At 44.7% G+C, this 26,614-nt stretch overlaps 1 protein-coding gene across 1 annotated transcript; it reads left to right on the top strand.

Annotated features, from left to right (window-relative positions):
• Positions 1-313: 313 nt before the first annotated feature.
• ZNF671 (zinc finger protein 671) lies at positions 314-26,614 on the top strand. The gene is made up of 4 exons (XM_035725178.1): positions 314-576; positions 20,488-20,614; positions 21,355-21,477; positions 22,072-26,614. Exons 1-4 carry the CDS (start codon positions 487-489, stop codon positions 23,277-23,279), a joined length of 1,548 nt encoding a protein of 515 aa, XP_035581071.1. The 5' UTR covers positions 314-486; the 3' UTR covers positions 23,280-26,614.

Genomic DNA, 26,614 nt, shown 5'->3' with positions numbered 1-26,614 from the left:
AAGAAATAATATGTCTATAAACATATCTGTGATTGGTCCAGAGTACACTTCATGAAATCTGGATGCGGGTGCCTGATGAGGAGAGAAGTCCCACCCCATCCTCGAGGAGTACCGGGAACCATTGACCGCGCCCTTCGCGGTGGTCCTTTGCTTTTCCCAGGAACCTCCGCCCAGAGCCACTTACTTGGACCTATGGCTCATAGAGAACTACATTACCCAGAAGCCTAAGCGCCGCAGTCCAATGAAGGCCCGAGAGAGGGGCGTTTCCAGGAGTGCGAAAGGCGGCTGGGCGGGACTTCCGGTATCTTCTTAGCATTGGACATTTTGTCGCTTTTTGCTAGGATCTACCAAAGCCGGGGCTTTCGATTGCTCTGTTAGGCCGGAGGTGGAGCGGTCGCCCCCGTTTCACAGAGACTAGTCGGAGGCTCGGCGTTAGCGACGCCCACCGTGGCCCCGCAGCCGCGGCGAGACTTGGGAAGGCCGTGTATGCGTCCCCGTCCTAGACCCGGGCCGCTCCGGGCCCCGCTCCGCCCACCGAGTCCGATGGCTGCGGCCGCGCCCAGGCACCCGGCTCAGGTAAACGCTCGTCCCCCGGACCCTCCCCCCACCAGACCCTAAAGGCTCGAGCCACGGCCGGGTGTCGGACGGGGCGGCGGCGGGGGGCGGGGGCCCCGTGTGCGAGCGCCGGCGTGCCGGCGTGAGGAGCGGGCTCCGGGCCGGGGGGCCTGAGGCGGGAGGAGGCTGGAGGGGGCCTGAGGCGGGAGGAGGCTGGAGGGAGGCTGGAGGGAGGCTGGAGGGGGCCTGAGGCGGGAGGAGGCTGGAGGGAGGCTGGAGGGGGCCTGAGGCGGGAGGAGGCCGGAGGGAGGCTGGAGGGAGGCTGGAGGGGGCCTGAGGCGGGAGGAGGCTGGGGGGAGGCTGGAGGGAGGCTGGAGGGGGCCTGAGGCGGGAGGAGGCTGCCCGCAGGGGACCGCGCGTGAGGCGGGGTCGCGCCTTTCCTGAGAAGAAGTACTCATTGTGAGGACTCTGGGAGCTATAGGGTTTTTGAATAGAAGCAGGACTTAATGTGAGTGGGGACTAAAACAGTAGCCACATTTTTCCGCAGAGCAAAACAGATTCGGCTGGGCGTGGACTATGAATGTGGGTTCTTGGAGACCGGTACGTCGGCTAGTGCGGCGGGCTGCCGAGGGTGTTGATGCTGGGTGAACCAGAGTGGTCCCGGGAGAGAGGGAAGTGGTCAGATTCCGGGTGGACAGAACCAGCGTAGTTACTGCTGCATCAGATGTGGGTGTGATTGAAAGTAAGGAGTGAAAAACCAAGTCTTTAATTTTTGCTGTTCTCTTGTTTTTCATGGACGTCTTGAAAGTGGAAATCGTGAAGTCAGTGTAGGGAGGTTTCAGAGGGATCCTAAGTTGAATTTTGGACATGGTTGATCCTGAGATGTCTGGGCTTAGAGGTGTCATATGGGATCTGGGATGGAAGGCGTAGGGTCCTGGGAGAAGCGGCTGGGTTGGAGATATCCACAGGGTGAGAATAGTGGTCTGGACAAGGTCAGGGCCTGGAGATCAGATTTAGGGGTAGCAGTCTTACGTATGTTGTTTTATTTTATTTATTTTTATTTTGAAAGATTTTTAAGTAATCTCTACACCCAACATAGGGCTGGAGCTTACAACCCCAAGATTAAGCGTCGTGTCCGCCACTGACTGAGCCAGCTAGGTGCCCCTTAAGTGTGTTATTTTAAATGGTCCCTGGTGTGAAAGGGGAGGACTGTCGCTGGAGGGCAAGACGGAGTAGGGGAAAAAGCGTGGGCGTTCGTGACACTGCACCAGGAGGAAGGAGCCCTGTCATTTGAAAGGGTTCTGCCCAGTGTCTGCATGCAGAGAAGGCTGTAGGGCATGAGGATCCCGGAATGGCATGGTGACCCACCAAGGTTGGGGTTCTGTAGAATGGCTACAGTCTGATGACCTCACCCTCACTTTTGAACAGCCTGTCCTAAAAGAAACACACATTGAAAAGCGCCTCCAGTGCTCGGAGTGATTTCACGTCACTCAGTCTTGCCAGAGACTTAAAATACCTCAATACCGTATGATAGATTGTCTCAGCCTCTTTATGTCTTTGACTAAAATTTTCCACGGACAGACTCACTGGGGTCATCTTGCCTCACAGGAAGTTCCTACCAAAGCATTCCTCTAATACAAGTTGTTCCAACACAAGAGATGTTTCGGCTCACATGCCCTAGATGTGATTTTTATGAGTATAGTGGAGGCAGAACTCCACCTGTAACCATCTTAGCTTGGACTCTTTTTTTTTTTAAGATTTTATTTATTTGACAGAGACACAGCAAGAGAGGGAACACAAGCAGGGGGAGTGGGAGAGGGAGAAGCACACTCCCCGCTGAGCAGAGAGCCGGATGCGGGGCTTGATGCCAGGACCTTGGTATCATGACCTGAGCCGAAGGCAGCCGCTTAACCAACTGAGCCACCCAGCCGCCCCTCTTTTTTTCTTTTTTAATTGAAGTATATTGACACACAAAATTACATTAGTTTCAGTGTACAAGACAGGTTTATACATTATTGGCTGGGACTCAAGAAACAGATTAACAAGCGAAAAATAGTTTATTGATGTGTGCAGCACAGGTGGGAGAAACCTAAATCAAAAGTAACTCAAAATGGTGGTTCAGGGTTCCAGTTGATATAGCGTTTCAACAAAGAATAAATTCGCAGAGAAATGACAGGAGTGTTAGACTTCCAAGGGCAGCAGACTGTGGGAAGGTAAACACATTGGAGGAAACTAATGTATGATTTGTTTGCAGATTCCTTTGGTGCCAGTCTCTGGGCTGGTAAGGATCTAGATCCAGTAAATGGAGAATTTATATCCTGCTTTTGGGCAGAAAAGGGAGATTTTTCTCTGTTTGCTGTTTCTTAATTGCCTTCAGCTCAAAATAATTTTTGATAATATAATTTGATAATTATTTTGAAAATAATATATTCTGGGGCGCCTGGGTGGCTCAGTCGTTAAGCATCTGCCTTCGGCTCAGGTCATGATCCCAGGGTCCTGGGATCGAGCCCCGCATCGGGCTCCCTGCTCCGCGGGAAGCCTGCTTCTCCCTCTCCCACTCCCCCAGCTTGTGTTCTCTCTCTGGCTGTCTCTCTCTGTCAAATAAATAAATAAAATAAAATAAAATAAAAAAGAAAATAATATATTCTGGTTTCCTTCTTGAACTGCAATACAGCCAGGGAAAAAAGTTTGCATTATTTAAATTTCTAGATTATTCTCACTTTGTATCCTCTATCTGATTTTATAAGAGAATTAAACATTAATGTCCTGAAGAATCCATTGTAGATAATGAATTGATTTTTCTTCCATGCATTTAGACTGGTCCTAGGCATGTACCTTCCATGGTTTTTGTTTTGTTTTGAAGATTTATTTACTTATTTATTTGTCAGAAAGAGAGAGAGCACACATAAGCAGGGGGAGCAGCAGGCAGAGAGAGAAGCATGCTCCCCACTGAGCAAGGAGGCCAATGTGGGACTCCATCCCAGGACCCTGGGATCATGACCTGAGCCCAGGGCAGACGCTTAACTGATTGAGCCACCCAGGCATCCCCTTCCATGAGGTTTTTAAGACAATATTCACTGAAATTATTTTATGTAGGAACCAGTTCTCTTATGGAATGCTATTTGTGAAGGTCTGTTTAAGATTATGACCACACCAGGGTTGCGTGGGTGCCTCAGTTGGTTAAGCATTTGCCTTGGGCTCAGGTCATGGGATCAAGCCCCACATGGACTCCCTGCTCAGCGGAGAGCCTGCTTCTCCCTTTTCCTCTGCTGCTCCCCTTGTTTGTGTGCGTGCGCTCTCTCCCTCTCTCTCTCTCTCTCTCTGCCAAATAAATAAAATCTTAAAAAAAAAAAAATTATGACCACACCAATTCCAGTGTGAAGGGGTGGGTTTAACCACACCAAGTTGCAATTCTCTGACCCACCTGGGTATCCTACAGTTCAATTCAAATCCGACACTATTTGGCAGGAAATACTGTGAGATCTCACAGGTTAAGGGTTTAGTCCTGTAAGACTGTCTGCCCTTCCCCTGTCAGACACCAGTCACACATCCATGCTATCACCTGTGTTTCTGACCCAACTGGCTATAGATTGGAGGTTCCAATGACCCCCCCCCCCTTGGGTTTGATTAATATACTAGAGTGGCTCACAGAACTCAGGGAAACATTTTACTTAATAGATTAATGATTTATTATAAAAGGATATAATTCAGAAACAGCCATATGAAGAGATGCATAGGGCAAGGCGTGGGGAAGGGGCACAGAGCTTCCGTACCCTCTCCTGATACACTGCTCTCCCTGAATCTCCACTTGTTCACCAACCCAGAAGCTCTCTGAACCCTGTCCTTTTGGGGTTTTGTGGAGGCTTCATTATATGGGCATGATTGATTAAATCCTCAGCAATTAGTGATTGATTAAACTCAGTCTCCAACTATCAGCTCTCTCCAGAGGTCTGGGGGTAGGACTAAAAGTTCCAACCCTCCAATCATGTGGTTGGTTCTCCTGGCAACCAGCCCTCATCCTTAGATGCCTTCCCAAAGTCACTTCATTAAGAAATCTTTTCTCTCATCACTTAGGAAATACCAACGGTTTTAGGAGCTCTGTGCCAGAAACAGGGACAAAGATCAAATACATACTTCTTGTGAATCACAGTATCACACTGACCTAATAAATAACTATATCTATGTTCATAGAGAATTCAGAAAACTTAATCTGTATTGTGACTTTATTTTTGCCTTAGTGAATGTAAATGTTTAAAAGTTCAGTGATATAAAACCAAGATGAATATCTTGTAAATGTTACATTCTTTTTTTGAATATTATATTCTTTTTTTTTTTTTTTTTAAAGATTCCACCTATTTATTTGACAGAGAGAGACAGCAAGAGCAGGAACACAAGCAGGGAGAGTGGGAGAGGGAGAAGCAGGCCTCCTGCTGAGCAGGGAGCCCGCTGTGGGACTTGATCCCAGGACCCTGGGATCATGACCCGAGCCAAAGGCAGACGCTTAACGACTGAGCCACCCAGGCGCCCTATCATCTTAATATCACCTATATGCTTATTCTTTGTTTGATTCTCTTTCTGAGAGAATAGGCAAGAGCAAGTAATTTATACATTTGGTACCCACAATTCTTTTCAGTTTTTTACTTTAAATATTTTATATATTTGAATTATAAAAAAAGATTGTCAGACTATTAAATGTATACGCAAACTTTATACAGTCTAATAAATGGTCCTTCATTACAAAAATAGAGAAAAACTAAAAAGAAGAATGGAATGAAGTAAGACAAAAATACTAATAAGAGGGTTGGAGTGATTATATTAATATGAGAAATTGTCAGCTTCAGAAAGTAATATTACCAAAGATAACATAGGGACATTTAAAATATTAGATAAGTAATTTAATCAAGAAAATGTAAGAATGCTAAATATTTGTACATAAGAATAAGCCTTCAAAAATTCTTTTAAAATGTTTTTTCTATTTTAACTTTTTTTCTAAAGATTTATTTGAGGGGCACCTGGGTGGCTCAGTCGTTAAGCGTCCACCTTCGGCTCAGGTCACGATCCCAGGGTCCTGGGATTGAGCTCTACATTGGGCTCCCTGCTCCGCAGAAGCCTGCTTCTCCCTCTCCCACTCCCCCTGCTTGTGTTCCCTCTCTTGCTGTCTCTCTCTCTCTCTCTCTCTCTCTGTCAAATAAATAAATAATCTTTAAAAAAAAAAGATTTATTTGGGGGGTAGAGAGAGAAAGCACACACAAGTGGGAGAGATAGAGGGAGAGAGAATCTCAAGCAAACTGTGCTGAGTATGGAGCCTGACTTGGGGCTTGATCCCTTGACCCCGAGTTCACGACCTGAATGGAAACCAAGAGTCAGAGGCTTAACTGACTGTGTCACCCAGGTGCCTCTTAATTTTATTATTCTTTTAAGTAATCTCCACATCCAAAGTGGGCTTGAACTCAAAACCCTGAGATCAGGGGTCATGTGGTCTACCAACTGAGCCAACCAGCAGCCCCCCCAAATGATTTTAATAATTAATAGAGTAGCACAAAAACAGTAAGGATATAGAAGACACCACCAATATCATCAGCTAACTTGATTCAATAAATATGCCTAAAACATTGCTCCATATTACAGCAGAATGCACATTCTTTTCAACTACACATGGAATATTCACCAAGATAAACTATATGCTGGGACATAAAATAAATTTCAGTAAGTTTTAAAATCGAGTTAATATAGAATGTATTCTCTAAAACATAAAAACCACAGACATTTAAATTTTACAGAACACTTATCAAAAAATAAAAGAAGACAAGGGAAACCAATAGAAGATAAACTGGGAGCATAATTTTGTAAAATAGGCAAGGATGATTTAAATATAGCATTAAAAAATAAAATATATGGAAAATGGATAAAGATTGCTATTAAAATTCAAGACTTCTATTTCATAAAGCTCATGGCAGCCAAAATTTAGAGTTAAGAAAGATTGAGAGAGGTTTTTCTTTTGGGGAAGATGGCAGAGTAGGAGGGCGCCTGGGTGGCTCAGTTGGTTAAGCAACTGCCTTCGGCTCAGGTCATGATCCTGGAGTCCCGGGATCGAGTCCCACATCGGGCTCCCTGCTCAGCGGGGAGTCTGCTTCTCCCTCTGACCCTCTTCCCTCTCATGCTCTCTGTCTCTCATTCTCTCTCTCAAATAAATAAATAAAATCTTTAAAAAAAAAAAGATGGCAGAGTAGGAGGATTGTAAGGTCACCTTGTCCCATGGATACTCCTAGGTAATGTACACTTCAGTGTAAATAAACCAGAAAATGACCCAGAGACTGGTAGAACAGACTCTCCGCAGGTAAATGTAGAGAAGAGGCCACATCCTCTCCCACAAGGCAGAGACATGATAGGGAACCAAACTGACCTACAAGACTATCTGTGGAAGGGAAGGACACTGTTGGCACAGAGAAGGGAGAGGAGCAGACCTGATACCAGGTACGCAGGGCACCAGGAACCCACACTGGGAAAACTAATACCCATAATATTTGGCTTTGAAAACCAGAAGGGCTTAACTTCTTGAGTTCTTAAAATCAGGGATGCCTAACACCTGGAACTTTAAAAATCAGTGGCTTGGAGGGTGATAGGAAACTGAGTCCCTGACCTTAAAGAGACAGCATAAAAACAGCCCCACTGAGATACAGCATAGATGCAGCAGTTTGGGGAAAAATGCCTGATATATACTGAAAGGAGATTTATTTGCTGGTTTCAAAACATGTGCTGGAGGGGCAGGGATTTTTAGGAGACTTCTCCAAGAATAAAAGTATGTCAGATGCCATTTCCTTCCCCTGTACCCCTAGGCTAGATACATGGACACCTGCAGGAACCATTGCAGAATGAACTCTCTTCACCTAGCTTGCCATTGGCACGCCCCACCCTCTCTAATCCAGCGTCACGAGTCCATCCAAAGTGGCTGTAGGTCCCCTGCCACAGCAGACCAGTGAAAACGCAGCTAGTACCATATGTGTCATGCTCTCCTGTGGACCCCACTCAGCAGGAGTTCTCTAAAGTGACTTTAGTTCCTCTCCCACAAGCAGAACAGCAGAGACCTTGCTAGCATGCTCACGTTCTACAGCAGACCCACCCCTCCAACACCCCTTCTACAGGACTCTTATCAAAAGAGGTGCCACAAGCGTAGCAGTGTGCAGGCAGTCTGAACAGGGGCTAGCACCACTGCAAAGTGACTTCTGTCCTGGGGAGAAGGGAGGGTAAGCATACACAACAGTTTGCGGCCCCAGCGCTGGGTTGGGGGCAGACATTTGGGCTGATTGCAGGCTACGCCAACCAATGAAAGCCTCTCAGGACAACACAGAGTGTCCTGCTGTTCAGTGTGACTGCAGCTCTGGCAAATGCCTGATTTGACTCAACTCAAGCCCAGGGTGGCCCCAGACTGCCCCATTAACAACACAGGGACCAAACCTTGCCCACAACAGGCAGAGAGCCACTGCAGATTAGTGAACTGAAGGCAAAAGTGGCTCAGCCACAATGGTAGAGTGCCCATACACACATAGGGGACACCGCTAAAGCACCAGGTTCTGGTGAAAAGGTAACATTGCACTGCAGGGAACTACAGAACCTTTTCCTCATAAGGAATTATTCACGACCAGTAAATCAGCCCTAGAAGAAATGTTAAAGGGGACTCTTTAAGCAGAAAGGAAAGACTATAAACAGGAGTAAGAAAATTAGGAAGATCAAAAGCAGTAAAATTAAATATATCTATAAAAATCAGTAGAGGGATTCACAAAAGGATATAAAGTACAACACCATAGACTTAAAATGTGGGGTGGAGGAAGAGGATTAAAGAATGGGTTCAAACTTGTGAGTATCAGCTTAATATAGATTGTTATATGCATAAGATATTATATACAAATCTAATGGAAACCACAAATCAAAAACCAGTAATAGGTATGCAAAAAAGGGACGGGGGAGAAATCTGACTGTATCGCTAAAGAAAAGCCAGAAAACAGAGCAGAAGGCAAAGGAAGAAAGGAACAGAGAAGAACTACAAAAATAATCACAAAACAAGTAACAAAATGGCAATAAGTACATACATATCAACAATTACTTTGAATGTAAATGGACCATATGCTTCAATCAAAAGACATAGGGTGATGGATTGGGTAAAAAAGCAAGACCCATCTATATACTGCCTACAAGAGACTCATTTATGACCCCCAAATCCATGCAGATTGAAAGGGAAGGGATGGAAAAGCATTCATTGTATAAATGGAAATGAAAAGAAAGCCAGGGTACCAATACTTACGTTGGACAAAATAGGCTTTAAAACAAAGTCTGTGGGCGCCTGGGTGGCTCATTTGGTTGAGCGACTGCCTTTGGCTCAGGTCATGATCCTGGAGTCCCGGGATCGAGGCTCACATCGGGCTCCCTGCTCAGCAGGGAGTCTGCTTCTCCCTCTGACCCTCTTCCCTCTCGTGCTCTCTATCTCTCATTCTCTCTCTCTCTCAAATAAATAAATAAAATCTTAAAAAAATAAAACAAAGTCTGTAATGAGAGAAAGAAGGGCACTGTGTAATTATAAAGAGAACAAGCCAACAAGAAGATATAATTATTTTAATTAATTATGAACCCAACATGTGAACACTCATATACATAAAGCAGCTAATTACAAAGGGAGTAATTGATAGTAATACAATAATAGTAGGGGACATTAACACCCTAATTACATCGATGGACAGATCATCCAAACAAAGTCAACAAGGAAACAGTGACATTGAATGACACGTTGGACCAGATATATCTAACATATATTCAGAACATTCCATTCGGAAACAACAGAATATACATTCTGCTCAATTGCATGTGGAACGTTATCCGGAATAGATCATGCTAGGCCACAAAACAAGTCTCAACGAATTCAAAAAGATTAAAGTCATACCATGCATCTTTTCTGACCACAGTGCTATGAAACTAGAAATAAATCACAAGAAAAAACTTGTAAAGAAGACAAATACAAGAACACAAATTCAGAAAAAATCTGTAAAGCCACAAATGGTGGCTCAGATTGTTGAGCGTCTGCCTTCGACTCAGGTCATGATCTCCACATCCTGGGACTGAGCCCCACATCAGGCTCCCAGCTTAGCAAGGAGTCTGCTTCTCCCTCTCCCTCTGCCTCTCCCCCCTGCTTGTGCTCTCTCTGTTTCTCTCAGATGAATAAATGAAATCTTTAAAAAAAAAAAAACATATACATGGAGGTTAAATAACACCCTACTAAACAATGTTATTCAACCAAGAAATCGAAGAAATAACAAAATACATGGAGACAAATGAAAATGAAAACACAACAGTCTGGGGCGCCTGGGTGGCTCAGTTGGTTAAGTGACTGCCTTCGGCTCAGGTCATGATCCTGGAGTGCCGGGATCGAGTCCCACATCAGGCTCCCTGCTCAGCGGGGAGTCTGCTTCTCCTCTGACCCTCCCCCATCTCATGATCTCTCTCTTTCTATCTCATTCTCTCTCTCAAATAAATAAATAAATCTTTAAAAAAAAAAAGAAAGAAAATGAAAACACAACAGTCCAAAATCTTTGAGATGCAGCAAAAGCCGTCCTAACTGGGAATTTTATAGCAATACAGGCCTACCTCAGGCAGGAAGAAAAATCTCAAACAACCTAACCTTACACCTAAAGGAGCTAGAAAAAGAACAAATGGAACCCCAAACCAGTAGAAGAAAAGAAATGATAAAAATTAGAGCAGGAATACAATAGAAATTAAAAATAGAACAGATCAATGAAATCAGGAGCTGCTGCTTTGAAAAGACGAACAGAACTGATAAACCTTTAGCTACACTGATCAAAAATCAAATTAAAAATTAAAAAGAGGACTTAGAATAAAAAATGAAAGAGGAGAAATAACAACCAACACCACAGAAATACAAAGGATTATAGGAATGTAATATTATATGCTAACACATTGGATAATCTAGAGGAAATGGATAAATTACTAAAATCATACAACCTCCCAAAACTGAATCAGGAAGAAAGAAAATTTGAACCCTCTGATTACCAGCAATAAAACTGAGTCAGTAATCAAAAATCTCCCAACAGGGCACCTGGGTGGCTCAGATGGTTAAGCATCTGCCTTTGGCTCAAGTCTTGATCCCAGGGTCCTGGGATCGAGTCCCGCATTGGGCTCCCTGCTCCTTGGGAGCCTGCTTCTCCCTCTGCTTCTCTCTCTCTCCCCTTCTCTCTCTCCCTCTGTCTGTCATGAATAAAAAAAAAAAAAAAAAAAAAAAAATCTCCCAACAGGTGTGCCTGGGTGGCTCTGGTCAGGATCCCAGGATTCCAGGATCAGGCCCCATGTCGGGCTCCTTGCTCAGTGGGGAAGCCTGCTTCTCCCTCTCCTTCTGCCTGCCACTCCCCCTGCTTGTGCTCTTTCTCTCTCTGTCTCTCTTTGTCAAATAAATAAATAAAATCTTTTTAAAAAAAATCTCCCAACAAACAAAAGTCTAGGGTTAGAGATGGCTTCTCTGGTGAATTCTACCAAACACTGAAAGAAGAGTTAATACTTACTCTTCTCAAACTATTCAAAAAAGAAAAAGAAGAGGAAGGAAAGCTTCCAGATTTATTTTACAAGGCTAGTATTACTCTGGTACCCAAACCAGATAAAGACATTCCAAAACAAAAAACAAAAAACAAAAAACTACAGGCCAATATTTCTGAACATAGGTGCAAAAATTCTTAATGCTAGCAAACTGAATCCAACGAAACATTCAAAAAATCATTGACCGTGATCAAATGGGATTTATTCCTGGGATGCAAGGTGGTTCAATATTTGCAAATCACTCTGATACATCATATCAACAAGAGATAGGATAAAAACCACACGATCCTTTGAATAGATGTAGAAAAAGCATTTGACAAAATACAACATCCACTCAAAAACCCTCAACAAAGTAGGTTTAGAAGAAATACACCTTAACATGATAAAGGCCATATATGGAAAACCCACAGCTAACATACTCAATGGTGAAAAACTGGGAGCTTTACCCCTAAGATCATGAGCAAGACAAGGATGTCCACTGTCACCACTTTTATTCATCATAGTATTGGAAGCCCTAACCAAAGCAGTCAGACAACAACAAGAAATAAAAGGCAGCCAAATTGGTAAGGAAGAAGTAAAACTTTCACTATTCGCAGAGGATATGATACTTTATATAGAAAACCCAAAAGATTCCTCCAAAAAACTACCAAACTGATAAATGAATTCAGTAAGTTCACAGGATACAAATCCATTACATTTTCATACACTAATAATGAAGTAACATAAAGAGAAAACAGTCACATTTATAATTGCACTAAAAATAACAAAATGCCTAGGGATATACTTAAACAAGGAGGTGAAAGACCTGTACTATGAAAACTATAAAACACTGATGGAAGAAAGTAAAGGTGACTAAAACAAAGAGAAAGATTCCATACTCATGGAATGGGAGAATAAATATTGTTAAAATGTCCCTTTTACCTAAAGCAGTCTATACATTTAATGCAATCCCTATTAAAATACCAACAACAGGGCGCCTGGCTTAGTCATTAAGTGTCTGCCTTCGGCTCAGGTCATGATCCCAGGGTCCTGGGATTGAGCGCCACATCGGGCTCCCTGCTCTGCGGGGAGCCTGCTTCTCCCTCTCCCACTCCACCTGCTTGTGTTCCCTCTCTCGCTGTGTCTTTCTCTGTCGAATAAATAAATAAAATCTTTAAAAAAAATAAAATACATTTTTCACAGAACTAGAACAAATAATCCTAAAATTTGTATGGAACTATAAAAGACCCCAAGTAGCCAAAGCAATCTTGAAAAAGAAGAAAAAAACTGGAGGTATCACAATCCCAGATTTCAAGATATACTACAAAGCTCTAGTAATCAAAACATGGTACTGGCAGAAAAATAGACACATAGGTCAATAGAACGGAACAGAGAGCTCAGAAATAAGCCCACCACTATATGGTCAATTAATCTTCAAGAAAGGAAGCAAAAAACAATGAATCATGGAACACTACATCAAAAACAAATGATGTAATATATGGTGATTAACATAACAATAAAAAATTTAAAAAAAAAAGGAAGCAAAAATATCCAAAGAGAAAGTCTCTTCAATAAATGGTGTTGGGAAAACTGGACAGCTATATGCAAAACAATGAAACTGGATCACTTTCTTAACACCATACACAAAAATAAACTCAAAATGGATGAAAGACCTAAGTGGAAGACTTGAAACCATAAAAATCCTAGAAGAGAGCACAGGTAGTAATTTCTCTGACCGGCCATGGCAACATTTTCTAGATATCTCTCCTAATCCAAGGGAAACAAAATATAAACAAAAATAAAATATTGGGACTACATCTAAATAAAAAGGTTTTGCAGAGGGGCGCCTGTGTGGCTCGGTTGAGCGGCTGCCTTCGGCTCAGGTCATGATCTCAGGGTCCTGGGATCGAGCCCCGCATCGGGCTCCCTGCTCGGCGGGAAGCCTGCTTCTCCCTCTCCCACTCCCCCTGCTTGTGTTCCCTCTCTGGCTCTCTCTCTGTCAAATAAATAAATAAAATCTTAAAAAAAAGTTTTTGGAGAGTGAAGAAAACAATCAACCAAACAAAAAGACCACCTAGTGAATGGGAGAAAATCTTTAAAAATGATATATCCTATAAAGGGTTAGTATCTAAAATATATAAAGAACTTACACAACTCAGCACCAAAAACCAAACAATTTAGTTAAAAAATGGGCAGAAGACATGAACAGATATTTCTCCAAAGAAGACATCCAGATGGCCAACAGACCCATCAAAAGATGCTCAAGATCACTCATCATTAGGGAAATGAAAATCAAAACCACATTGAGCTATCACACCTGTCAGAATGGCTAAATTCAAAAACACAAGAAACAAGTGTTGGAAAGGATCCCTTGTGCACTGTTGGTGGTAATGCAAGCTGGCAAGGTGACATATATAATTCATCTCCAAAGGACTGTTACTCAGCCATAAAAAACAATGAAACTTCGCCACATGGGATAATGTGGTTGGATCTAGAGGGTATAATGCTAAGTGATCATTGGTCAGAGAAACACAAATACCATATGATTTCAATTGTATGTGGAATTTAAGAAAGAAAACAGACATGAGGAAAAAGTGAAACAGAAAACAAGACTCTTAAATATAGAGAACAAATGTGGTTACCAGATGGGAGGTGGGTGGGGGATGGGTGGAAAAGCTGAAGGGGATTAAGAGTACATTTATGATGAGCTCTGAGTAGTGTGTAGAATTGTTGAATCACTATATTGTCCACATGAAACTAACATAACACTTTGTTAATTATACTGAAATTTAGGAAAAAAGTTGAGAGAGGATATCTCCAATGTCTAAAATTAGGAAGGGATCAACACATAGTCCATACAAAGAAATAGTATGAATCAGAGCAAGAAATAAGACTCTAGTCTAAATGGACAAAATATGAGTGGTCAATGGAAGGGGGGACCCAAGTGGCTATCAGACCTATGAAAATATATACAAACACATTTAAATTTAGGAATTCATACCAAGTACAACTGTCTTTACCAAACACATAATAGAATGTAAAGACAATTCTAAGTCATCTGAAAATTTTACTAGAACTAACCTCATGAATATAGACACAAATAGTACTAAGACTATGTTGATAACGTTCAGCAGTATATAAAATGTACTATACACCAAAACCAAAAGAGATGTATTCCAGTGATGCCAGGTTGCTTTAATATTAGAAAAACAAAGAATGTTATCTAACATAGTAACAGCTTAAAGAAGAAAAATCATATCAATTTGTGCAGAAAAATCACTAGCATAAGTGAATGTAACAGCGCTATGTATAGGTTCTCTCCTTTTACATAAATGTATAAATACACACATAGGAGGTAGATAAAGTTGTGAGTGAACTGTAGTCTATATGTCAACAATGTGTAGAACACAACAATTGATAACATTTTTACAGATCAGTTCTATAGCATCAGTAAAATTCTTAGGAATGAATATAATGAAGTATGTTTAAGTTCTTTTATTAACATTCATTTCCATATATTGAAAACTACAAAGTTGTTTGAATATTACCGAAACTTCATTGTTGAAACCTACAAACACTTCTGCTGAGAGAAATTAAAGGTGTCCTAAATAAATGGTATGATATTTTCCATAGAATTCAGTGGCTTCATTTTTTCTCCCTAGAAGTGTACAGTACCCCCTTTGGTCTTCAGTATTAAAGGATATTGTCCTTTCGGACATGGAACCTGGTGAGTGCGAGTCAGGAATTCCAGTCTGAGCTTCCATTGAATAGAGAGATCTACCTGAGGCCCAGTTTGCCTCAGGACAGTTGGAGAGGTTTGGGGGGTGAGTTTTCTGGTTCCCACAAGAGATGAACACCTGGGACCCTCTGCATCAAGAGTGCAGGTTAAGAGGGTGTGGGTGGTCCAGGGTCACTTTCTTCCATTGTGAAGGGTTTGAAGTGCTGGGAGAATGACCAGAGAATAGCATGTAGTTCCCCAGGCAATAATCCCAACCACCCTGTGTTTTAGATACTCTTATTTCCCCCATGTCAATGACAAGGAAATGGAGGCTTAGAGAGGTGAGGCTTCCTGTCCAAGGAACAATAATCACTAATGGGATTACTTGCTGCAAACCCAGGTAGCTTCCCTCTAGAGCTCAGGCCCTGAATTCAGATGCCATCTGCCAGATTCCGTTGCCAATTTGAACCCAAAACGCTATGTGATTGGTTATAATTCAAGTTCAACGTTTGTGAATTTGAACATAAGATCTAGAAGAAATGTGCTACAAAATTTGAAATGATGTCCACCTTTAGCTACCATTTAGTCCGAAGGAAAAAATATTTCTTAAATTGTAAATCTTAATCATCTTGCTTAGAAAAACATATCCTTTGTGCAATGGGCTACCTGAAATGTACAAAAGCATTCTGTATGTTTGATAACTTTTTTCTTGGAATAATTTTGAATGTCACAGATTGTACACACTATGCCATCCTGTAAAATTTTTAATCATTCTTGCTAAGGCTACTTGTTGGTCTGGGGTATGTGTATTTGAATTTTCATAGATACTGTCTTTAATTCTGCAAATAGGCAATCTGGATTCACCTTCCACCACGTGGGTACGTGAGAGCCCTGTTTTGTGGTGATGAGGTTCGTATCCAGCGCTAACTGTACGCCTTATTTTTAGTGCTTTATATATAACATCACCAAGATGTAGGTACTGTTTTTTCTTGCCATTTTAATAAATGGAGCGTTATGTGTGAGGAACATTTAAATATCATCAGAGACGTCTGCCAGGGAGGTTTTGTCTTCATTTTTCATTTTATATCACGGAGGTGAAACTGTTCTCCTCGTGTCCCGAATTAGGAGGGGTGAGGCACACTTGGGTGGCTCAGTGGGTTAAGTGTCTGACTCTTGGTTTTGGCTTAGGTCGTGATCTCAGGGTCCTGGGATTGAGCTCTAGGTTTGGCTCCCCACTCAGCCGGGAGTCTGCTTGTGGATTCTCTCTCTCCCTTTGCCCTTCCACCTGCTCATGCTCTCTCTCTCTCTCTCTCTTTTCGCTCTCTCGGATAAGTAAATAAACCTTTAAAACAATTAGGAAAGGTGAGGCTGAGATATACAAATCCTGAACCTCCAAAATACCCAGGGACAGTTCATTTGTGCTTAGGGCATGGGCCACCTGCTGGAGACTTGAAGAGGAGGCATGAAGCGCAAAATGTGGCTTGGGAGCAACTGGCAAGCTCAGCATACCTTAGGCTTTCAATAAATGATTCCTTTGCCTTCCACCTTCTGACCACCCTGGCTTCCTTTCTGAGCCCTGTGGAATGGTGGTTACTACAATACCCAGAAGGCTCTGCAACGTGAGGTGGCAGCTCCCGGCCAGTGATGGCCCAGGAGAGGGAGTCTTCCTGCCAGTGCTTCAGTCACAGCAGGTTTTCCAGAGTCTCTTCTTTGTGGTGGCTATATTGTTTTGTTTTGTTTGTTTGTTTTCAGAGAGGACTGTGTATTGGAAGGCAGGTGGGCCATCCTGGGAGACTTGCTCAAAGAGTTAAGGCAGGATTCCCACAGGCAGAGGGGATAGCTGACTGCTGGAAACTACGGTTATTCAGAGATAATGGAACCCCCCCCCAAAAGGGCAGGGTTCAAATTAAGTCAAATGGTATGAAAACCTGTGTGCAAGAAATCAAGGGAATTCTAAATTCTGTCTCCCTAACATGACCAAAGCTGTAGCAGGGAAATGTGCACAGAGACTCTTTGAGCTGTGGAAGAGTCATGGGCACTGACTGCTTATGCCTAGCTGCAAGAATGATCCACTTTGGGCGACCCCAGTGGACTCCAGGGACTCTGCGGCCTCTATGCCAACACACAGTCAATGAAGCAGGTGTGAACTGCACTTAGCTGTGCAGCCAGCCTGGGCACCAGTTACCCAAGCTGCTTCCAAACCTATTCCCATCCTGGGAAGAAGGATTCAAGGAAAGGGTTTTAAAATGTGTTACTTCTTCTAAAATCAACATCCTAATAACTTGGTTAAGCCTGTGCAGCTGGTGGAACAGAGGCACCCTTCTGGCCCCTGGCCCTGCACGTCAGCAGCAAAGGCCACTGGGCTGATTGTGGCCCACCACACAAAGGTTACTGGTTAAGAGGCAGCAGTGTCAAGGGCATTGTCCCACCCCTACCCCCACCAGAGCTCACATGCTGGAAAAGTCCCATCTTGACCCACACTTTCTTGTAGAACCTGCTGTCAGATTTAGGAGGGGGTCCTGAAATTTCTTTGGTTGGCTCTAGGGATGGGCGATGCTCTTGATGTGAAGGCCACTGATGGCATTCAGAAAGACGAGGAAGGAGGTGGTGAACGTGCACCAAAATGTCAGGGTGAAGCCGGTGAGTGTGACCTGGTTCCAGAGGAGGATCACAACACTCAGGAGCCCCACCCCCACCCCAGACAAGAGGATGAAAGAGGAGGACAGAGCCCACGGTCCACTTGCACCACGAGTGGAGGTCTTCACAGACCGGGGACACCGTGACAAGGTCCAAGCCCAAAATGGCAGCCATTGTGGTGGCTCTTTTGGCTGCTGCTTTTCTTGTGCCTGTGCTGTAAGATTAATATACCTCTATGTGGTATGTTGGTTTCTAGGGGTGTAGAGTGACCAAGGGGAGCACTAGCATCTCCATCTCCAGCCGTCGTGCTGCTACTCTTGTTTTATCTACAGGCTTCAGTGAGGACTGCTAAGCTTATGGCTGTGTGCTCACCTTCCCCCAAATGGAATATTTGTTCCTTTATTCCATCCCCGAAATTGTGTCTCTGCGCCCTGAGGACATGGACTCAGTCCAAGCAAGCAGTTATGTGGAGAGATTCCCCAGTAGGACCCAGAGAGATAAACCCATCCTAGGCAGGTAGAGATGCTTGGAGGTGAGGCTGAGCTGTGTTCAACACAACATGGGTCTCATTCCTTTCTGGTGGAGGCAGCAGAGGGCGAGAATTCTAGCCTAAAATGGTAAGCTCAACCTCTGTCCTGAGGGTGGCGGGAGCCATAGGGAATTTGGAGCGCTCTCAGCAGGCTCCCTCACTGCAGAGTGGAGAAGATTGTGAAGGGCTGGGGTGCTGGTGGAGGCGGGTGTGTGGAAATAAAATAAGCCACCCAAATGAGAACAAGCAAAGGCTATTTATTCAGAGCTTGCTGGTACCATCACTTGCATTTGGCTGAGGCTTAAAGGCGGGCAAGGGAGTGGGAAAGCTGATTGGCCCCAAATTGGAAGCAGGTGCAAAAGTTAGGAACGATGGCAGTTTTTACTGAGTCTTGACCCTCCTGGTCCAGTTGCTGCAGTGGTTGTGGTTTGGCTTCTGCTGGTTGTTGCAAAGGTGGTGGGTCAGAAAACTTACGTATGTTTGTATTCATTCATTTATTTTTTTAACACAATTTTATTTATTTTAATATTTTTAGTTGAAGTCCAGTTGACATACTAGTTTCAGGTGTACAGTATAGTGTCAACCATAAAAATAAAACTGCCAGTTATTTTGCCAGCAAGAGATGGGTTTATTTAGGAATCGCAGGAGAACTGCAATCCTGGTCAAGCAAGTTATGGCAAAACCACAGGCAAGTCTCCCAAACAAAGGAGAGGAATATGCTTATTAGGGGAAGGTGGAAGTTGGGAAGGCTCTTAAAAACAAAAAGTCCATTGAAGGAAACTGGGAGTTTGAAGTATAATTGCTTCTTATGGGCTGGGCGGAGAGCTGTGATCCTCTCTCATTGGCTGGGCTGTTGGGGAGTGTGCGAGGAAAGCCTTTCCTCCTTCCGGGAGGGGATAGTAGTTTCCATGCGCAAGGTCTGTCTCATATTTGTAGAGGACTATGAGCGGTAGGGCATATGACAGGTCCCCTTCCCGTACCTCCCAAGTCCATTTTAGTGAGGTTTCCTTGTATTAATTTTCACAATAGTGATTTGACAGTTAAATACATTATGAAATGCTCAGCAAGATGAGTCTAGTCACTCTACCAAATTATTACAGTATTATTGGCTATATTTCTTATGTTATACTTTTCACCCCCATGACTTATTTGTTTTATAACTGGAAGAATTTTACCTTTATATGTGGTCACCACAGGAGAACCAAGGGGGAGGCTATGACTATAGTCCCAGGGAGTATTGATGAGCTGTGTCAGAGTGATTGCTGTAAAGGGGGCAGAACAGGTTGTGTTCTCCTTACTTTACTCGGGCCTGTTTTGTGTGCTGAAGTGCATTGCGAGAGGGAGGGTGGGGAGGCAGAGATGACTCAAAGGTGTGAACGTGCTGCGGCCATCAACTGAACCCGGAAGGTCTGTTGTCAAATGGATGTTCAGAGGATTAGGTGGGGATGAGAAGGTTGGACTGTGAGGGCACAGCATGTGTCTAAGAGATAAAATAATGGCTTCCCAAAGCCATGCATGTTCTAATCCCTTGAGCCTCTGGATATGTTACCTCATGTGGCAAAAGGGACTTTATGTGTGTGATTAAATTAAGTATATTAACAACATGGAGAGATTATCCGGTGGGCCCAGTGTAGTCGCAGGAGGATGGAGTCAAAGATTTCAGGAAGTAAACAGAGGTCAGAGTGATAGTAATTGCTGGCTTTGAAGACGGAGGAAAGGGCAGAGAGTCAAGGAATGCAGGAGGTCTTCAGAAATTGGGAAAGGGAAGGAAACAGATTCTTTTGTAGAACTGCCAGAAGGAACACAATCCTGATAACTTCTTGTTTTTATCCTGGTGAAGCCCATTTTGGATTTATAATCTTTACAACTGTAAGAAGAAAAATTTGTGTTGACTTAAGCCGCAGAGCTGGTAACGATTTGTTAGAGCAGCTATAGGAAACTAATACAGTGTGCAGCGGAGAACCGGAAGAAGGCTGAGGGTACCTGAAATATGCCTGTAGTCCTGGGTGCCTGAGATTGAAGAAAAGGTACAGATTGGGAGGCCTCCAAGCAGGAATGGGGCTTTCCTTTGGCACTTGGGGCCACTGGAGGTTTGGGGCAGGACGGGATCCTGGTGGTATTGCCAAGCACTCTCTCCATGCTGTGTGCAGAGCGACATGTGAGGAGTCTGGTGTGCTGTCTGTGGTGTGGGTGAGAAGAGTTGTGGTGGGTAGCTGAAGCGGTGAGGGAGCGCTGGTCTGAGAAGTGATGTGCACAAGAGGAGTCAGTGGGAACCGATGGTCCTGCAGCCCCGTTACTGGGGGCTTCTGTGAGAACAGGGAGCCCAGGCGTATGTCTAGGAGGCCTGGTTTAGGGTACCCCCGGGGGGATTGGCTGGCAAGTGGGGAAGTGGGTGAGCATGACATTGTTGTGGGTAGACAGAGTGAGGATACTCAGTCAAGAGACTTCCTGGACCTTGTTGGCCCTGTCATTGCAGGTCTGTGTGATCTCAGAGGATGTGTTTGTGTCATTCTCCCGGGAAGAATGGATGCTCCTTGATGATTCTCAGAGACTTTTATATCAGGATGTGATGCTGGAAAACTTTGCACTTTTAGCCTCACTGGGTAAGGTCTGCATGCCAATCCCATCTGCTTTCTCTTTTTCTCCAGGGACTGCTCTGTCCTTCCCATGGTCAGATCATAGGTACTGCTTTCTTTCCCGGTTTTCTGGAGTAGGTGCTGTGAGTGCTGGGTTTGTGCTGTATGGAGTGTTCTCATCTCTTAGTGAGCCAGTCCTGAAGCCATGCAGCAAAGGGCTTGGGAGTCACAAGGTGTCGTTTGCCCAGTGGATCCCGTAGTCTTGGTCATTTTGGGGGCTGGTGAATGTCCAGAATTATGGCACCTCTGTGCCTAAAGATCAGCTCCCTTTCTCTAGGGGACATTTTCTGGGGCTTAATTGTACCAGGAGTTACAGGCACTCACATAGTCACTACTTATGGGGACCTTTGTGCAGTTCCTCTAAAACCTTCCTTCAAGGTTTTTTTTTTTAATTTTTAAAAGATTTTATTTATTCTTTAGAGAGAGAGCGAGAAAGAGAGCATGAGTGGGGGGAGGGGCAGGAGAGGGAGAGAATCCCAAGCAGACTCCGTGCTGAGCATGGAGCCCAACACGGGGCTCAATCCCATGACCCTGGGATCATGACCTGAGCTGACACCAAGAGTCAGACGCTCAACCAACTGAGCCACCCAGGCACCCCCGCCACGAGGTTTTTTTTGGTAATAATTTTTTTTTTTAACTTACGGAGTGTCATAGGATGTCTTGCTCTGGCCAGTAGTGGTTGCTCACCTGTCCTGTGCCTCTCTTAGGCATCGTATCCTCCAGATCACACTCAGTCGCCCAACTGGAGCAAAAGGAAGACCCCCAGATGGCTGCCCAGGTGGATATGACCCCAGTCTCAGAAAGAGAGGCTCAGAAGGGACCTGGACTTGGTGAGTGGATATGAGGGAAGGGCATCAAACCTAGCGGTACTCACTTTTCACACCAGTGTTCGGCTTCAAGGCTGGTGGCCATCCTTGGCACCCGTCCTTCCCCATTCTTGACACTGCAGCTTATCTCCTGTATGCCTTCTAGCCCCTTGCCATCTTCCATCTGCCCGGCACCCAGGCTGCCCCCCCCGCCGCCGCCCCGCTGGGTCTGCATCGTTCTGCAGCTTTGGCGTACACTTAACATGTCATGAGATGCGCACATATCCTTAAATAACCCTTGAGCCCCAGCTACACACTTGTAAGTGGGTCTTCCTGGGCCTGCACGTGCCCTGTCTCGACAGCCAGATACCTGCTGGAAGCCATTTGCTGTTCTCTGTTCTCTGTCCACATGTCCTTGTCCTCAGGAGGCTCCCTTCATTCAGTGCCCTTCAGAGACCTGGTCTGCATTGCAGCCCCTTCCTCAGCCTGTCCCTACCTCTCTTGTCCTGTAAACAGCCCCACTGAGGTGTTCCCAGGTGTGTCGTGCACGCAGTAGTGATGGGGTTGCCCCTACCCGGAAGTCTGACACGCATGTCAGCGGCACTCCTCTGCTTTCAGGTGGTCGGTGTGCCGTGGAAGATGAGGCTACGTCCCCTGAGCAGAGTGTTTCTTTAGAAGGAGGGTCACGAGTCAGGACTCCGGGGGCAGGTCTGAAGCCCCAGCCGCGTGACGTATCTGGCTCAGTATGGAAAGAAACCTTACACCTGACTGAGTACCAGGGGGGAGAAGCCAGGTTGGAACCACACACGGGCGGGGCCTGTTGGAAGCACTTCTGGCTCAGTGCAAACGTCCATCAGCACCACACTGCAGAGAAACCCTTCAGAAGAGATGAGGGCAGGGACTCGGTGAACAGCTGCAGATTCTATGTGCCAGAGAAGACCTATACACACAGTGAGGGTAGAAGGGACTTTACAGCCACCTCTGACCTTCATCAGCACCAGGTCCCCCACAGTAGGATGAAGTCCCACAAGAACACCAGGCTTGGGGGAGCCCTTCACCCTGGACAGCGGCATCACAAGTGCATCGAATGTGGGAAATTGTTCACCCGCAAAGACACACTTACTCGGCACCGGAGAATCCACACTGGAGAAAGGCCTTATGAGTGCAGCAAATGTGGGAAATTCTTTAGTCAAAGCTGTGACCTTTTTAAACATGAGACCATACACACTGGAGAAAGGCCTTATGAGTGCAGTGAATGTGGGAAATTCTTTAGACAAATCTCTGGCCTGATCGAACACAGGCGAGTTCACACGGGTGAAAGACTCTATCAGTGCAGTAATTGTGGAAAATTCTTTAGTAGTAAGTCTAACCTCATTAGACACCAAGAAGTTCACACAGGAGCAAGGCCTTATGTATGTAGCACATGTGGGAAAGAGTTCAGCCGTAAACACACACTTGTTCTGCACCAGAGGACTCACACTGGAGAAAGGCCTTATGAGTGCAGTGAGTGTGGGAAGGCCTTTAGCCAAAGTTCCCACCTTAATGTACACTGGAGAATTCATAGCAGTGATTATGAGTGCAGCCGATGTGGGAAAGCCTTTAGCTGCATCTCTAAACTCATTCAGCACCAGAAAGTTCACTCTGGAGAAAATCCTTACGAGTGCAGCAGATGTGGGAAAGCCTTTACCCAAAGGCCAAATCTTATTCGGCACTGGAAAGTTCATACTGGAGAACGGCCTTACGTGTGCAGCAAATGTGGGAAAGAGTTTAACCGCAAACACACACTTGTTCTCCATCAGAAGATTCATACTGGAGAAAAGCCTTAATACCACAGCAGATGTGGGGAATCCTTTAGCCAAGGCCCCCAACTTATTGTCCATTTGAGAATTCCTAGCAGTGATTAGGAGTGCAGCAGACATAGGACAGTCTTTACCCAAGCACCAAACTTTATTCAGCACTGGAAAATCCACACTGGACAAAGGCCTCAGCAGTACAGGGAATGTGCCGTCTCCTTGTTGAGCCTAACAGCTCTCTCCAGAGGGAAGCTCTGAGAGTAGGCTTTGTGAGGGAGCCATCATTCCAAAGTGGTACCTCAGACATAGGAACTTCTGCACTGGGGAGGTTCCTTGTGAGTGCCTGGTATGTCAGGTGCTATCAGGAGCTGTGTTGCACATTGTAAACTGCCAAGTCCCTTTGCCAGTGGCAAAAGCCGTGCCACTATGACCATCTGTCAGTCCCACAGTGTGTCAGTCACTCCAGCATGCTTAGGCAGGTAGACCTGTGCTGTCTCCACAGTCCCTAGAAGGAGTCATGATTGGCCTCCATGGCCCATGGGGGGCCTCATTTCCTCCCTTTTGTCTGGGTTAAGCATGGAAAAAATCACACAAGATGGGTTTTCCAGGTAGCTTGCAAAGGTTTATCTTCATGGGCTTTTTCATCTTGTGTGATGCTCATTGTGGATGTGTATTGTCTCACGGCCTCCAGCCCTGGAAGCACATGCCTCACCTCACTCATGTTTGTACAATAATAAAGGGGTTATTCTTTGAGCCACTTTTATTTTTTAAAGATTTTATTTATTTATTAGAGAGAGAGCCCGAGCGGGGGTGGGGGGCTGCACAGAGGGAGAGGGAGAAGCAGGCTCCCTGCTCGATTCCAGGGTCCTGGGAATCATGACCTGAGTTGAAGGCAGATGCTTAACTGAATGAGCCACACAGGTGCCCCTCTTTGAACTACTTTTAATCTGGAAGGTTCTGCTCATTGTGTGTTGAGGACACAGTTGTGTTCTACCAACATGAAAGGATAAAGTTTGTGGGAGTCCCCAGTTTTTCATGTCTCAGAGGGGACACGATGATGGCAGAGAAAAGCTCTCACTCCAGGTTTGGCCTACTTTGCATTGCTACTCAAGGTCTTATGGGAAAGACTTAGGAACTTTGTGAGACCTGTCATGCAGCCTGGGTGCTAGTTTAATTTGTGGGTCCATAAGTAACTATGTGGGGAGGTTTTTGTGACAACCTCCAGTGCATCTGGAAGCAGAATGAGTTTAGTCCCTTGTCCCCATGGAATGTTTCATATCCCCAAGCACTATTAAGAGGAGACTGGCCTCCAGTACCTGGCAAGGACCCTGAATTCAGAATTCAGTAGGTAGACGTCACTGGCTGGAAGACCACAGGAGCCAGGTGGGAACTATAATGGACACAGACACAAAGTGTGATTAATACGGAGTTAGAGAGATTGCAGCACACTAGACAGATGCCCCACGAAAGGTACCTGCTCACAGTATTCCCGTATTATGGCTGAGTAGGATGAGAAGAGTACAGAAATGGTCAGGAGTTCCAGAGCCGTTTCCTGTGGCCAAGATCACTTCCAGGACAAATAACCTAAATATTTGTGGGTTCCCTTAGACTCTAGATGCCTCAGTCAGAACTGTTGCTGCGCTGGCAGGAAAATGGATTGAGAGAAGGGAGATCTGGGATTCCAGGGATGTGGCTTTTGTGACTTACCCAATATTTTTTTTTTTTAAGATTTTATTTATTTGTCAGAGAGAGAGAGAGAGAGAGAGAGAGAGCACAAGCAGGGGGAGTGGCAGGCAGAGGAAGAAGCAGGTTCCCTACTGAGCAAGGAGCCCAAAGAGGGACTCGATCCCAGGACCCTGGGTTCCTGACCTGAGCTGAAGGCAGACGCTCAACTTACTGAGTCACCCAGGCGCCCTGACTTACTCAGTGTTCTTGGTGACTCATATAGAAACAGCTTTCCTGAGTTGCCAATTTATGCTGCCACTGAGGCAGGACCACTCCCAAGGCACGAGGAGAGAGAGATGACGGAGTAAATAGGGTTGCCTATAGGATTTAGTTTGTCTTTTTCCTACTTTCTTAAGGTGGACTGTTATTTGTTTGAAAACTCCCTTCTAATTTAGTCATTTTATAAGTTTCCCTGTAATTACTATGTTAGCAGCATTCCCCACATTTTGATATATTGTGCATTTGTTTCATCTTAAGATAGAATTAGCTTAAAATTGGACTGAAAGAGTTCTAGCTTTATTTCTAGGAGCTTCTGAGTATCTGTCTTTGACACTCTGCTGAGATAAGGGCCATGGGATTTATTATGTGTTGTTTAATATCCAGAAATTTCCTGACCACACCTAGTCCCAGTTTGGTTGCTGATGGTTTCCAACTGGCATAATGGTTAGACAGTCTGGCTTGACTGTGTCACCAGAAAGGCATAAAAACTCCTACTGGAACCTTCTGACTCTCTGGAAGCCAGGGTTCATCACTCACATATTTGTGGCTTAATCTGGGACTGAATCACAGGAGTGTGTGAATAAGAATCTGGGAAGCTGCGTGGATGTTTGACCCCCAATATGGCCCCGCATTTCTTTCTCTTGCTATGTTACGTCCTTTGCTTTTAAGAAAACCTCACATGAGTATGTTCTGTGAAGTCTTGCAAGTATTTTGAATTACAATATTTGTGAAATGTTTGCAGTTGGTGATAAGGATGGGATATTTAATATAACCCCTGATTTTAATTCAAATAATAATGACTAAGAGGGGAGCGCCTGGCTGGCTCAGTTTGTAGAGCATGTGATTCTTGATCTCAGGATCATGAATTCAAGCCCCACATTGAGTGTGGAGTCTACTTAAAAAAAAAATGACTTAGTGCACAGGAAAAAAAGAAGACAAGAGGCTGGTGAGGAAGGATTTTTGGTAATGGGATCCCTGCGTTGCTTATGTACAAGTGCTGCACTCAGAAACAGGAGGAAAACATAAGTGAGAACTGGAGTCTGTAGGTCCATGCTGAATGGATTGCAAATCAGATACAAACTGAGGAGATGTCAGCCAAGAATGTGGTTCCTTGGCTGCCCCCGCCCCCCCGCTTCTAGTAAAAATAAAGGCATCGGAGAAGCAGCTAGAGGCTCTTAAAGGTGTAGATTACAGCGTGTGATTCAGTATGAAACCATACCTTCTATCGCCATCCCTCTGAGCCAGCTGATTGACATGATAAAAGGGGAGACAGTATGATTGAGGCATGATGTTAGGCATCTCTGTTCAGCTCTCTTGAGTGGGTTTTTATACTGGGGGAAAGATAAGGATTGAGCGCCTGGGTGGCTCAGTTGGTTGAGCGACTGCCTTCGGCTCAGGTCATGATCCTGGAGTCCTGGGATCGA

This window comes from Zalophus californianus, chromosome 17 (assembly GCF_009762305.2).
Source record: "Zalophus californianus isolate mZalCal1 chromosome 17, mZalCal1.pri.v2, whole genome shotgun sequence".
In the NCBI taxonomy this organism is placed as follows: domain Eukaryota; kingdom Metazoa; phylum Chordata; class Mammalia; order Carnivora; family Otariidae; genus Zalophus; species Zalophus californianus.
Note: the sequence above shows the minus strand (reverse complement) of the source record. Positions and strands in the feature narration are given on the sequence as shown.

Excerpts from the sequence above, each read along its gene's own strand:
- ZNF671 (XM_035725178.1), top strand. The coding sequence starts at position 487 with ATGCGTCCCCGTCCTAGACCCGGGCCGCTCCGGGCCCCGCTCCGCCCA. Across the intron at positions 577-20,487 it reads CGCCCAGGCACCCGGCTCAG|GTCTGTGTGATCTCAGAGGA; the intron begins GTAAACGCTCGT and ends CTGTCATTGCAG. Across the intron at positions 21,478-22,071 it reads TCAGAAGGGACCTGGACTTG|GTGGTCGGTGTGCCGTGGAA; the intron begins GTGAGTGGATAT and ends CTCTGCTTTCAG.